Source organism: Myodes glareolus, chromosome 7, assembly GCF_982192425.1.
Source record: "Myodes glareolus chromosome 7, mMyoGla1.1, whole genome shotgun sequence".
NCBI classification, from domain to species: Eukaryota; Metazoa; Chordata; class Mammalia; order Rodentia; family Cricetidae; genus Myodes; species Myodes glareolus.
The window spans coordinates 72932029-72947498 of record NC_142032.1 but is presented as its reverse complement, the minus strand read 5'-3'; the positions used below and the strand labels follow the sequence as shown (position 1 = coordinate 72947498).

At 44.9% G+C, this 15470-nt stretch overlaps 1 protein-coding gene across 1 annotated transcript; it reads right to left on the bottom strand.

The window, feature by feature from the left end:
• Window positions 1–1684: 1684 nt before the first annotated feature.
• Cuzd1 (CUB and zona pellucida like domains 1) lies at window positions 1685–14715 on the bottom strand. The gene is made up of 9 exons (XM_048455186.3): window positions 14558–14715; window positions 12439–12589; window positions 10373–10587; window positions 8978–9128; window positions 8450–8667; window positions 7176–7348; window positions 5372–5763; window positions 3645–3913; window positions 1685–2037 (listed from the first exon to the last, which is right to left on the bottom strand). The coding sequence occupies exons 1-9, from the start codon at window positions 14637–14639 to the stop codon at window positions 1865–1867; spliced, it is 1824 nt and encodes a 607-aa protein (XP_048311143.1). The 5' UTR covers window positions 14640–14715; the 3' UTR covers window positions 1685–1864.
• Between the last annotated feature and the right edge of the window lie 755 nt (window positions 14716–15470).

The window sequence follows — 15470 nt, the reverse complement described above, 5'->3', positions numbered from 1 at the left end:
TGTCCTTCAAATAGAGGCACTCCTTCACTAAGCTTCTGGGAATACTCCTGTCTAGGGGCTCAGCACTGCTGTTCCCTGGGAGCTTCCATAGGACAATGGCCCTACCCAAGTTCACAGCTCCATTTGAGCAGCCCTTCTCCAAAGAGGACTCTTCACAGGTGGGGAGTTGAGCACAGATGCCCCTGGTTGCTAGGAAATGCTCTCCTTCCTTTATCATATCCCCAGATGATATTAACTCCTATCAAACCCTCTGGGAAGTTGTAAAGACAGAGGGTGCAGGTAACCTGGGAAGTACATCCAAACAGAGAAGAGGGAAGGGCGTTCCTAGCTCTCCAGCTCCAGACCTCGGTCTTTTGATCACTTTACTATGGTAACCATGACTATTAGCTCTACTGAGTCTCGATGCGTCATAGTTTTCTTAGAATGGCATATTCGTGCCTGGAGTGTGTCTGAATATCTACCGTGATTGCCAGCACAGAACACATAATCAATTTCTGATAGCGAGATGGCTGACAGGCAGTGACCAGACCAGACAGTTGTGCCGTCTTAAGAACTTTGTGTGATGCTGGAGAGGCGGCTCCCCAGTTTAGAGCACTTGCCGCTCTTACAGAGGACCCAAGGTCAGCTCCCAGCACCCACATGGTAACCCACAACTGTCTGGCTCCAGTTCCAGGAGATCCAGTACCCTCTTCTCAGCCTCCCCAGGCGCCAGCACACACGTGGTACACATACATATATGCATGCAAAACACGCATACATGTGAAATAAAACTAAATAAATCTTTTTAAAAATTCAACATGATCTGCCTATAACTAGTGAAGCTTTTAGGTGCTTTATGTTTTATTAAAAGGGAGTTTGCGGTAGTGAGATTTAAATTGTTGGATGGACCTAGAGGAGAATCAGTGCATAAATATTTGGGAAGCCTTTGAAAGATCTGCACTAAGATGTTAGGAAGTAAATGGAGAATATTTGCTTTGATTTAGGGCAGGAAAATCAGCAGGCCTGTAAGGACTGGGTGATGTCTTTTATATCCATTGTATATCAGTGGATTCCCTATAATACATGGTGACTATGATATATATTTATAGAAGAAAAACATAACAAAAATAAAAGAAGCAAAAGCCTTTGGCATTCTGGGATGCAGCTACCTATGGAGATCTATCTGGAACATGAAAATATGGGTTTGCTGGCAAAATGGGGTTGTGTATTTTTGTCTAATGGAATTAACTTTGGTGTTGGCAGGTATAAAATAGTTCATTTTAGGGCCTTTAATAACATCTGCTCAGACCCACAGGAAATAGAAGAGGAATGTTTCATCTCACAACTCAGAAAGGAATCGGAAGTCCCATTCTGCATCAGGTTCTTCCCAGCAAAGCCCCTCTGTGGGCTGCAGAGGGCGAGGCTCTCTGAATACACATCAGCAGTGGGCTGAAGAGCCCTGTCCTTCTCTTCAGTTTCAAATTAGAACCTCTAGCATTCATATTTGCATTTATTCTTTAACTTTTATAGACGACATGTTTTATTTAGCATCTGAGAAAGAAGCTGAGTTGGATGTAATGACTCACACCTTTAGTTCTGGCACGGGAAGTGCAGAGGCAGGGTCTCTGTGAATTCAAGGCTAGCCTGGTGTACATGGCAAGTTCCAGGCCAGAGCTCCATAGTGAGATCTCGTCCAAAAATGGTGACCAGACATAATATTTATTCATTTCAGCCATCCCTTAATGAAACACACCCATCACAGTGATATGAACATAAAGGTACATGTGTTTCCTTTTCGTGTCTTCCTGGTTTATCCCTTGTGGGCATGGGGATCTGTTTCATCCAGCACCCATGAGAAGACAAGGGGCCTTCTTAGGGTCAGCAGCTAGTAGACCTGCAGCCTCTGGTATCTGTGATCCATCCGCTGATTTACAAAATGCCTCACTGTGACTGCAGCCACAATAATCACGTTGAGAGCAAGAACCATGAAGGAAAAGAGGTGCAGATGGCTGAGAGGCTGGCTTGGAGTTTCTGCTGCTTGTGTTTGAGGCAGAAGTCCTGGAATTAGGAATAGTTTTACTATTAGTATTACAAAATTTTGGCAGTATTCATAATTTCATGTTATTCCCTATGAATCTTTTTTATTACTTTTAAAAAAATACCAATCCAAATTCCCACTCCCTCCCTTCGACCCATTCCCTCCACAGACCCACCCATCCCACACCCTTCAATTCTAAGAGAGGGCGATGTATCCTGCCCTGTAGAAAGTCTAAAGCCCTCCCTACTACATCTAGGTTGAGCAAGGTATACATCCAAAGAGAATAGGATCCCAAGAAGCCAGTACATGCAGTAGAGACAAATCCCATTGTCACTGTCAGTGGCCACTCAGACTGCCCCAACTGTCAACCACATTTAGAGGGACTAATTTGTTCCCATGCTCATTCATTTCTGGTCCAGTTGGAGTTGGTGAGCTATCGTTAGCTCAGGGAAACTGTCTCAGTGGATGAACCCCTCATGGTCTTGACTTCCCCAGACCTAAAAAAATGAATATGGTATGTACTCATTCATAAACGGATACTAGCTATAAAGAAAGGACATAGGTTCATGATCCTAGAGAAGCTAAGTAATAAGGTGAACCCAAAGAAAAACATATATAGACCCACCTAGAAATTGGAAACAGACAAGATCATCAGACAAAATTTGGGAACATGTGGGCAGAGGGTAGAAAGGTGGGGAGAAGGGGAGGGTTGAGGAGAACTTGAGCGATTGGGATAGTCGAGATGGAGGAAGGACTTGATTGAGGGGGCCATTATGGGGTTAGCAAGAAACTTGGCTCTAGAAAAACGCCCAGGAAACCACAAGGATGACCCCAGCTAAGATCCTAAGCAATAGAGGAGAGGGTGTCTGAACTGGCCTTGCCCTGTAGTCAGACTGATGATTATCTTAAATATCACCATAGAACCTTCGTCCCACAACATATAGAAACAGAGGCAATGACCCACATCGGAGCACTGGACTGAGCTCCCAAGGTCCAGTAGAAGAGAGGAAAGTGTGAGAGTATGAGCCCTATGAATCTTAGGCATGAATTAATAATACGTAATTTCAACTTAATAGAGGGAGACAATTCTCAAACAATCTGAATTCATCATATTTATGTTTTATCTTAGGCCACCCTAGACAGTCTTTGAGTCTTTCCTATATAACCTATCAGGTTTCAGTATTCCCGGAAGTAAGTAGGTTGTCTTATGTTAATATAAAATGGTCTATTGTGAAAATACAACTTTTTTCCCAAATAGGCTCTGATGTAGGCACTGGTTGCCTTTGTTCCTCATTTAGAAGTTAAAACGGATTATTTCTAATTTGATTATCTGCTTAGACTTCTGTAACAAGGAACTGGGAAGCTCCAGGAAAGTTGTTTGTAGAAATGGGGAGAGTACACATCCGTAGTACTTAGGGGCTGCATGAACGGAAGAGTACTGGTGTACTATGGATTTCTGTGTGCACATACTGGATACATGACAGAAGCGGTCATCGTGTGCATTTACTCATTTGTATACTAGAATTTCTACTTTAAATCTCTAAACTGTGCCTCTCAGGAGCAACAGAGTTGAGCCACATTTCACGAGCCACGAGGCGTCCTTAGATCGTGAACAGCGTGTTCCTACCTGGGTTTCCACCCGCACGTCGGTCCCTCCTCAGGCGTATTGGTCCTATGACAGAATCAGTCTTCCACTTGTATGAAGAAATGTCTCGTCTCCGTCTTGAGACGCAGCCTTGATTGCAGCGAGACGTCTCGTCGTTGGCATCACAGATCAAGAGCTTACACTTCAGATACACAGAGCTCAGATGTCTCAAGAATTTAAAGGCATTGAACTGGAATCTTCCATAGTGTCCGAATAAGGGATACACCTGGCAAGTCTCATCCTGACTACATCTGGAATGAAATGTAGGGACAGTCAGAAGGTGCATGGCAGCTGTTCTGTACAAAGGGAGACAATGCAAGCTTTGTCCACTGTGGGAGTCTAGGGAGCTCTCTAGAAAGACATCAGTGGTTCAGAATGCTGGGAGCTTGAGCAGTGGAACTGGTTCTGGGAAAGGCAATAAGGTCTGATTCTGAGATTCCTGGCCCTATGAGCTACCAGCACATCAGCACCTGCGCACTGGGGCTCAAGCACCTCTCCTAAAGCGCTCGATATTGACGCACAAGTGCAGCTGAACGCCCATAGGTTTTTAGGGGAAAAGTGGGCTTCTCTTCCAAAACACCATGAACTTTTTTCTTTAAAAAAAATGCTACATATATTTTCTTGAGAACATTGTGTTCTAAGGCTAGCACACATTAAAGAACCTTCCAAGTCCTTGCAGAAAGTAGCCAATATATACAAAAAGCAAAAACACAAATAGGCCCTTCTAGACAAAAGGTGAGTAGTATTTTCCCCACCAGCAAATATTTTATAGTCACATTTTAAAAACCAAGGAATATGGACAGCCTCTCTAAATACTTTAACTTGATGTATTTGTGGCTAGTACACAGAAACAATTTTTAAATGATCAAACTTATTAAAATTCCATACTAGGAAATTTATATACATACGTGTGTGTGTGTGTATGTGTGTGTGTATTCATACAGATATATATATATATACATACATACATAGATTGTGGGTATTTGCAAATACAAAACTTACTTTATTAAAATCATTACTACTGTGGACTGGGGAGATTGTCACATGGAAGTCTAGTATACCTGCAATACCAGTATTAGGGAGGCAGAGTGGGGACGACTGAGTTTTTCTGGTGATCCAGCTTAGCTGAATCCACAAGTTTAGGTTTAGTGAAAGACTCTATCTCAAAAAAAAAAAATGAGGGGATGAGGAGCTGGATCGTTGGTTAAAGCACCTGTCACACAAATGTGAGGACCAGAATTTGGATCCCTCGTCAGAACCTACACAAAAGCCAGGTGAGTGTGGTGGCCCACCTGTAATTCCAGCACTCAGAAGGTAGAGACAAGGAAAATCCCAAAGCCAGCCAGCTGTCCAGAATAGCCTGCCAGCATGTTCCACATTCATCTGGGATATCCAGCCTCAATGAGTAAGATGTCGAGTGAGATTCTTGGCATCAACCTCAGGCCTCCACAGAGGCCTACACCCGTTCATGTGGATACCCATATGTGCCAATGCACATGTATTCATACACATACCACACATACATGTAAATAAGAAAAATTAAAAGTCAGGCAGTCTTTGAGGAAGACAACCAACGCTCGTCTCTAGCCTCCATGTGCACACATGTGCACATTCACTCATTCACCCACAAACACATACACACATCAGAAAGAAAAGAAAAAATAATACTTCTGCCGGCAAACACAGAGAGCCACTGCATGAGTGCATACCCGCTGCTGATTAAGTCGTAGGTTGGAGATGCGAAGTCAGAAGTGGGAGAGGCTCTGCACGTATCCAGAAACACCACCAGACTTGGATCGGAGGTGTGCAAAGTGACTTGGACATAAAGAGTTTGGTTCAAATCCACATAATATGGTGAGTCCTGTATACGGTCTTCAAATGAGCTGGACTCATACAGAGCCATGCTGGTGTTGTATTTGCCCAGGACACTTTGGTTTTGGATGATGTCATCTTCAGTTATGTACATAATCTCCACAGTAGAGTTGTACTCCATCTCACAGGTCACCACGATCTGGAGGTGCTTCTGACGGGTGATGACTGCAGACATCGGCGACTTGGCGAAGGCGATTATGTTGGTGTAAGAGATGGTGTGGTCCTCTATCTGCAGAATGGGAAGGAATTCAAATTTGACACATTAACCCATCAAGATTTCGGAGCACAGAAAAGGATAAGACTTGCAGGGAGCAACTTAATTTCCTTAAGACAGCTTTCCCATCAAATACTCTCAACCTTGCCTGTGTTGTCCTGGAGCAGTGACCTGCAGGAGGAAGAGGGTGAAAAATAGATACAGCTTGGGTTAGGAAGAGTGAACATAGAATTGGGCAGGACTCTCCTTTGATTACATCGACATCATTGTGGACCGCAAACTGCCCGCTCTATAAAGACTGTAAATTCACCAGCCTGGGCCCGATGGCACAGACCTATAACCTCAGCTCCCAGGCAGGCTGAGGCAAGAGGATCCCAAGTTCAAAGCCCACTTGAACTACAGAGTTCGCGTCCAGGGTGAACAATTTAGTGAGATCTTGTTTTGAAACAAAAATAAAAAGCAGACTGCGGATATAGCTAGGCAGCAGCGGACTTGCCAAGCTTGTGTGAGGCCCTGGGTTCTACGGAGGGAAGACGGAACTCTGCCGCGGTTCCTCCCGAAAGAGGCCTGAGTTCATGTGGCTAATCAGGCAGTTCCCAAATGCATGTAGATAGGAGCTGGGCCTGAGTGCACCCTAGACGTCCAGGAAATAAAGCCTGTGTGTTCAGAAAATATTTACTTCTTAACAATTCCTCTGGTCTAGCCTCTGTCCTCTTCAGTCATAAAGTGGTTTAAGGTTACAGTACATATCTTAGAAGGGCCTAAAAGTGTTGACAGTACTTGAGCTCTTAAATGGTAGTTTTTTGTTTGTTTGGTTGGTTGGTTGGTTTTTCGAGACAGGGTTTCTCTGTAGCTTTGGAGCCTGTCCTGGAATTAGCTCTTGTAGACCAGGCTGGCCTCAAACTTACAAAGATCTGCCTGCCTCTGCCTCCCGAGTGCTGGGATTAAAGCCATGCGTCACCCCCGCCGGCTTCTTAAATGGTAGTTTTAAAGTGTGCAGACCAAATCACAGACTCACAACATTTCATATTTAAAGTGTATTTTTGCTTTCTGCCTTTTAAAGGAGAATAAGATCTTAAAATCCAGCTCATTTTTTTTTTTTTTACTAAATATGAGATGTAACATTCTCCACACAACTTTTCCTGGTAAACTAGGGAACTCTGACCATGGATGTTACAACTCCATGCAGTGAGGTTTCAGAGCTCTTTGCCTCTGGGAAAAGCACCCATCCTCCAGTTACCTTGCAAATGAATGAGAAAATCTTGCCTCTGTGTCTGACTGGGTATGTGCACATCTACGAACATGCTTTCTTAGTCCAACCATGGGAGTTTGGTGTTATTTGTGAAAGACGCACACAGCTAGCTTCATGCCTGTGTGTGGGCATGTGTTCAGGATTTGGAGGGACCCAGCTATGAGTTTCACAGTACCTTTTTGATGGTACCGCACTCGTGCAGAGGAACGGAGAATTCTATGACGTTTGACACGAACGGTCTGCAAGTCGGGTCATTTAGTTGCAAGTTATTCTCATTGTAGTTAAGTGACTGCAGGTACGATTTGCTTATGATGACTCTCATCTTGTCAGAAGCACAACTTAAAGATGCTACCAAGAACAAGGAGGAACGGGAGAGAAAGAACGATCACATTTTGGCCAACTAGGAACTTCGCATTTTTAGGACTTCGTGTGCAGACGAATCTACTACAAGGTTAAAGCTGCTGAGGTCGGTGCCGCACGCCTTTAATCCCAGCAGTTAGGAGGTAGAGGCAGGTGGCTCTCTGTGGTTCTGGGTCAGCCAGGGCTACATGGTGAGACATCATCTCAATAAACAAAACAACAACAATAGACAACCTGAACCCACTGGGCTGGGAAGATGGCTGGAAGTAAGCGAACTTTCTGTGCAAGCATGAGGCTGAGTTAGAATCCCCAGCACTTCCATAGAAGCCGGGTGTGGCCGTGTTCATGACTGTAACCCTAGCACTGTTGGGGATTGAAACAGCAGGATCACTAGGGTTTGCTGACTGCCAGTCTACCTCCAGATTTAGACCCCGACTCAAGGGTATAAGACAGAAAGTGCTGGAGCAGGACACTCCATGTCCTTCTCTGGCCACACACACACACACACACACACACACACACACGAATACATGACTGTATGCACATGCCCATACATGCACACACAAAATTTAAAAAACATCTGAGCTCACAGTACCTTAAAAAGGTAGAAGACTGACACAGGCAAGTAGTCGGTGTCATTGCTATCTTGTGTAGAGTTATAATCTATACATCTAATACTTTTATACATTTCAATTAAAATAGTTACATCGCTTTCCCCCTTTCCCCATTCATTTCCTAATTCCATCCTAAATGCTCTCCCTCTAACTCTTTTCATGCCCCTGTTCCCAACTTCATAGCCTCTTTTTTCCCAATTATTACATTATATTTTTTTTAAATTATGTTATTACAGAAGACATTAAGTCGAACTAGACCCTAATTTTTAGCTTAATGGAATCATTTACTTCCTCCTGTAATAAGCAAGGCACAGAGCAGATCCTCAAGCCTCTGGTTTAGCTGTATTCCCCAAGTCCACGGGACAGGCTGGCAAACAAGGCTAGCCACATCCAAGATAAAACCTAAGAAGCAAGGTCTATGTACGTAATAGTCAAAGAGCTCAAAACAGGTTAAAAGTCATGAAAAGTGACTTACTAGTGTTGACATCTTCTGTATAAATTGAAGTATAGGAAGCAGAAAAGCCTCTGTAGGAATTGGCATAATCTGTAGATAGCACAACAGTCATGGAGTTTGAGGAAGACTCGAAGGTAGGCTGCCCACGACCACATATCTGTTGGAGCAGGCCAGATGTGGTGGAGGGGCCATCATAGAGCGCGATGAAATCAAATCGGCAATAGTCATCCACTTCCAGGCTATGAAGGAGACCTCCAATGTAAAAAGCTTTTCAATCCAAGTCAGTTCTATTGCCCATCATTCCTTCTGAAGCCATGAGGGATTTTTCCTTACAATGACATCTCAGATGGATGATGACAAATCTAGAACCTTGTCAGTCCCTACATGGGACACCAAACCTCCAGAAAAACCCTCAACAGCACTGATAAGTGTTTTCCTTCTACACTGGTTCATAAAAAGGACCCACATATGGGGGCCTGAGAGTTTTTTTCCCTCCCAAGGCTGACCTCCCAGGTGCTGATGGTCACCACAGTAGGCCACAATACTTACAAGACTTCTTTAAAGTTGAGTTTTATCTTATAGCCTTTCTCCACTTGTATGTGCCACACACAGTATGCCAGCTCAGGGTGTGGCTTTGGATAATTGGGGCTGGTGAAGGATCCTTCCAAAGTGTCCAGGTAACCACCACAGTCTGGAATAGCTGAAAAGATACAAAGATGGTTGTCATTCTTTTGTGGTGTACAGGGTTTACAACGTCCTCCCTGAGTGTCACACCACTGTCTTCTGTGCGGGTAACATTTGGGGCTCTCATCTTCTTTTGCCCTTGGGGTGTCTGAGAGCACAGACTGCCCTGCTGTCGAACGGATCATACTAAGCGATCTGATTGGCTAGAGAGACCCTGCACCACCTGTGTGGATCTGCAGAACACAGCTGCACCCATGGGGCTGGTGCTGGAGGCTGCTCACCCACCATCACCGTCCCGTCTCACTGGTTTCCAGCAGAGCAGCTTCTATTCTAGACTGTACTTTCCTAACACGCCTGCTTGGACTTCAGCACAGAGTCCTCTGCTACTCTCTCTCTCCCCCGACCCCTGTCACGCTAGTACTCAAAGCTCAGCTCAGACACAACCTTCCTTAGTCCTTCCCTGCCATCCTAAGTACAATAGGGGACAACAAGACCAAGACAACACAGAGAAGCGACCTGGAAAACCCTATGGAACTATAAAATAGTCTAGGTTAGCTGACTCGTAGAACCCATGACACATAGGGTCGCCACGTCATCTGTGAGGAGGTGGCCTGGGTCCAGCTCCAGAAAAGCTTGGTGTCTCCACCTCGGTGGTTCTGGAGCACAAGATACCAGTGTCACGATGAGCTCTTCTAGGACACTGAGAGTGAAGCTGTCCTCGTGAACCTGCTGGCTCGAGTCCATGGCGTTCTACCTGAGGTCACACTGGAACTGGGGGCCGAGTAGGTAGAATCATGTAGCTTCTGCCTAAAATAGGCTCAACCTCCCTCTACAGGGGCTCCCCATTCTTGTTGTCAGAACCACCCCAGGAACCTGAGCGATACAAAGATACAAGAGCCTCACCCCACATCTGATGAATCAGACCAGGGGAGTCTGGTCCCTGACAGATGTCAGAGGTCTCAGGTAACTAAATAGTTTCTCTCCTTTGGGCTCAGGCACAGCACTTGCTGGCCTGTAGCTGTCTGCAGAGCCAAATCTAACCCTCCAGGGGACTCCGGTTAGAGGGAAAGCACCTTGAGTTTCCCCAGAAGCAAAGAATCAGATTTTCAAAGGTGGCGACCAAGTCTGTGGTTCCTGTACACAGAACTGGAGAGCTGCCTTTCCTCCAGCGAGGGCTCAAGAGCACAATGTCCCCAGCAGGAACTGGTGGGACCTGTGCTTACAAAGGGCTGTGGAAAGGATGTGCCAAGGGCAACTTACAGGCATCAGGGGAGAAGAAGTAGTAGAAGATAAAGACGCTTCTTTGGACACTCGCAGGGTCTGTGACTATCTGAAACGTCAGCGAGTTGGAGGAAGATTCGAATACAGGCACGAAGTCGTTTTCACCGCAGACCTTCCCTAGCAGAGGCTCGGCGGTGGAGCGTCCATCAAACACCTCAATGCTCTCATTTTCACACCGTCCCTCTGGATCCAGCCTGGGAACAGAACCATGCCTGTGGTTAGAGAAGAGCCACTCGCGAAGTGGCTTTCAAAATATTGCCCACTGTTTATAGCAGCACAGCCGTTGATAAAGTTGGGGCAAAATGGGTCATTTAAACCTCTCCAAGACCAGTCGTGAGCCCCACCCTTCTTCAACATTAAATCACAAAAAGGGAAGTCACCTGCCAGCACGGGTGAATGCTCAGAAGCAGGCCTAGAATCCAGGGCTGCGGGCTCCCTCTTCCATCGCCCTTGTTCCTGTGCCTGCGTGGTGACTAGGTGGTATAGAATCTTTCTAAGTCAGAATCCAGCCTCACTAATATTTGATATCCAAGCTTGTTGAAAATCAACTCCTCCTCCATGGCTACGTTCCGGTGCATCACCGTCCAGCTTCCCCTTCTTCCTTACCATATGTACACTCAATCTGAAGGACAGTCCAGTGCCCTGCACTGAACACGGCAGCCCAGAGTTTCTATTTTCTGCCCGTGCTGTCAGATTCTTTCCCAATGCCCACAAAGGAGCTGTGTCCAAGATGGCTTTGAGCCAGTATCACAGCCCAGAGAAGATGACCTCCTTCCACCTTCAGCTACTCCCTGCCGTATAGCTTTGAACCAGAAATTTGACCTTGCTTTCTCTTCGGTAAAAGGACCATCAGTGTATTTTTTACCTTTTATGTGAGGTTTTTCTTTTTGGTTTTGGTATTCCTAGCATAAAGCACATACCACAGGCTTTGTTCACAAGAATTTGCCCCAATGAACACTGTTTTCTTCCTCTGAGCTTTGCTCTTAACACAATTCTGCTCTTTCTCTTTATAGATCAAATATGGGGAGGGGTGGAGCCTTCTCATAGCTCTCCTGATTCAGGAAGGCGGTGAGTTTGCCTTCTTTACACTGGACTGAAGGTCAGCCACTTCTTGCTTCTGCCATGTAGAGCCTTGGTTCTCCAAGTATGGTGGCTGGAACAGCAGCATCAGAGTCACTTGAGAATCTGTTTCCTGTGCTGATTTTCAGGCTCCACCCATATTATTTAAATTAGGGAGTAAGAACGCCAACATGGTCTAGCATGTGACTTTAATGACCCCTCTTATGATTCCGGCAGCTACAGAGTGAGAACCATTAAAGTGGGGGTAAGAACAGGAGTCCCAGAGCCAGGAGGCTGGAATTCCACCCACTTCCTTCATCTATGATGTGGTGGCCCTGGTCCCGAGAGTGGTTTCTCTGAACTTTCTTATCGACTGAATTGTATTGCACCTGCTAAAGAGAAGTGCTGAGAAACCAACTAAAGCAGAGCTTATGAAGTTCCAAGACTTTGTAGAACTCGGAGTCTAGGATCTGAACACCACATAGTGAAGGCACCACACAATGGAGAAATGTATGCTGTTTTTAAATAAAATTTCAAAAATGATCAGGGCTGGGTCCTTGGAGACTGTGATCTCACTGTATAGGATGCAGTCTAGGACTGGGTTTGGAAGCTTCTGTGATAGCTCTAACGTAGATGAGAGTTTGGGACTAGAGTTTAAGATTTTGAGTTCTAGAACTAGACTAGCTGAGTACCAACCCTCATGGTTCTGTGCTCTAGTTGCCTGACATCGCCAAGCTCCTTGTGTCTGGACCTTTAGCACTGGCCTCACAGAACCTGTGTGATTCAGATTTTGGAATGCCAGTCTTCATTGATGACCAGCAGCCATAACTATCATCATCATCATCATCATCATCAACATCATCAACAACAACATGGGGACCCCTTCATTTTCTGGAGGCATCTGAGTTCTTTCCACACAGAACTCATCTCCCATAACAACATGGTTAGAGTCAGCACCCCCTTGAGAAACTGAAGCCTCCACTTACTGGATGTGGGAGAAGATGATTCTGATGCTCTGGTTTTCTGGTCTCTCTATGGTCCAGGTGCAGTTCTCGTCAGCATTGAGCTGTAGGATGAAGGCTTTGTGGGCCTCTCCAAGATTGGACCCTGCCAGACTGGCCGTGCATGTTGATCTGCCTGGTAGATACCATAGTTAGCCCTGAGGAAAGGAGCAGTCCCTGTCCCCTCAGCAGGCCCAAGGATTCAACCTCCCACAAGGAACACAATAGACCTAGAAACAGGCCGGTGATTGGTGAAATAGTGCAGTTGCTGCAAACCAAGACACAATCAATGGGTTTGCCCTTTGTATTTGGGGGGAGAAATTGCAATTATTCTACATGTGGTCCATAAAAACAATATATTGGGGCCTGAAGGAAGACTTATCTAGAGTAGATAAACAATTCTTACAATTCAACAGTTAAAAGACAAGGCCACTCATCCAGTTTCTTGTTTTTAGGGATTCTTGAGTGTGTGAAAGAGTGGGTCTCTGGCTCCTGTGCCTTAGGCTCTTTTTCCTTCTGTTGGCTTGTCTTGTCCAACTTCAGTGTGAGAGGATTTGTTTTAGCTCATTATTTTTTATTTTGTTATTTATAAATGAATGAATGAGGGAGTGAATGAATGAAAATCTAGATTTTAGTGGAAAGGTTAACAACATAACTGTCGTTTAAACCTGCTGGAACAGGAAAAATCAGTTTTCTCCAATGGAGTGACATTCAAGGGCAGACCTTATGTTCAGTAGTTGGCCAACATATAATGGACTCGACACTTCTTCTGTGTGTGCGCATTTATTTGATTACAGGTTTTTGTTGTTGTTTCTTCTTTCAGTCTTGATGTGCTTTGTTTTCTAGGTTTTGTTTTTTATTGGGTCTTTGGCTTGTTTTTGAGAAAGAACTCAAATTTGGGTGGGTAGAGAGAAGAAGAGGATCTGGAAGGACTTGGGGAAGAATAATATGATCAAGATGTTTAAAGATAAAGTTGTTTCATATAATAAAAATTATTGGGAAAAAAAGAAAGATGAGGCCAGTAAGAAGGCTCAGCGGGTAAAGGCACATGTTGATAAGACTGACAACTGAAATCCAATCCCTAAAACACACATGGCAGATGGAGAAAACCAACAGCCAGAAGTTGTGCAGTATAACATGTGAGGACACATGTGCTTAAGCACACATGATTAAAAATATATAAAAAGAAACATTAAAGATAAAGAACCCAGTGGAAAATGAGTAAAGCAAGGTATAGCAGCATATATTTGTAACTGCAGCATTAGGATGTCTGAGGAAGGAGTCTCCAATGCAAGAGGCCGTCTGGGATTTGGAGTAAGACCCTGCCTCATAAACACACACACACACACACACACACACACACACACACACACACTCCAGCAAAGACAAAATAGATACATTTTTCAAAATAAGACTGATGATCCAAACCCCTGTGTATTTAGAAACAAATCCTTGTATGTTCTATTTCACCTATGACTGACGAATGGAACTTGGGTGTTTCCCTAACAATAATTAGTTTTGAGGGAAGAGAAAGCAAAGATAACTGAGAAGGGTCGTTCAGCCCCACCCACCCAGGATCAGCATCTTCACTGAAACCTGCTGTGAATTTATCAGTGCTTCCCTTTCCTTCTCTCTTTTTTGATTTTAGAAATGTTCCATATGTAGTTCTAGACACAAGTGCTATCATATTGGACAACTTTAGATGCTTTTCCTCTTAAGAGAGACCCTTTCTTGTATATGTAATCTTCTAGAACTGCCAGAGTATGGCTCTGTATTAATTTACCTTAAAAAATTCAGTAACTGAAATTCACACTCTTAAAAATTATGTCAATATCTATTCCCTTTGGTGTATAGCTTTAAGACATGATGCTAAAAGAGAAGTTACACAGTGAAATTGCATGTGCCTTGTCTATTTCAGGGAACACAGTCACATGGGCATGAAGGACGTGACCACTAACACACATCATCCCGAGAGCACCAAGATGAGTTATTCTGTGTATGGAGGGCAGCAGCAGATAGGAAAGCTTTCTAGGTTTTGGAAGAGGCCCACTGGTAAAGGCAGGTCTTCCATGTTTGAGCTGAAGAATCTGATTCCATTTCTTACCTTCAGCCACCGTGGATATCAGCTGTGCCCCACAGGAGGCAACTAATGCGGCCCAGATGAACAGCCTTCCAGTGACCTCCATCTTTGCAGGATGCCTCAGGGCTCGCAGGCTTTTATATTTCTCCAAGTTGCCTAAGCTTCCTGGCACCTAGGGAAATGTATCAGTTTGGCCCCACCAGTGGTGATGCTGGTGAGAACGCCACAGCTGTGGGGCTGCATCCTGGCCAGCAGTTTCCCATAAATGCACTCGTTTTTCCAGGTCACTCCTCAAAGGGCTATGCGCCAGCAGCCAAATTGTACACGGGCTCAGCAGCTCCATCGCTGCTCCTCCGGCCTTGATCTGTACATGGGCCTTGACCCCATCTGTGCAGATTATGAGTGAGGTGGTACCACTGGCTTGAGGGATGGGGAGGAGCAGAGGATGGGGAGGGTAGCACACTGCAGGTCAGGGCTCCCTGCAAGGATGCTGACCCTGTTCCTCTGAAGCAGATAAAGTGGGTGGATGAGAGTCCCTCAGGCACTGAGCTTGCAACTCTGAGACAGAAGTCCTGGTGTGCAACAGGAGACTAGGAAGAAGAGTGTGTGTGTGTGAAAGGGGTTGCCCATCCTTTGACACAGTCGCCTTCCACTCATTCACTGAGAACACGTTCATGGCTCCATGTTCTAGGAGTTGGAAATGCAGAACTGAACACAAGACACATAGATTTTATTCTCGTGGAACTGCATCCAAGTGGGGAAAATAGATAGCAAATGAAAAATCCGTATAGGGGCAAGTGTGTTGCAGGTGCTAAATCAGGGCACTTGGATAGAATGTGGGAAACTTGGGAGGGAAAAGATGCAGATTAGGGCAAAGACAGGCATCTTGGGAAGAAAAAACAAAGAAAACACAAAATTATAAAAGTAGTGATTTATG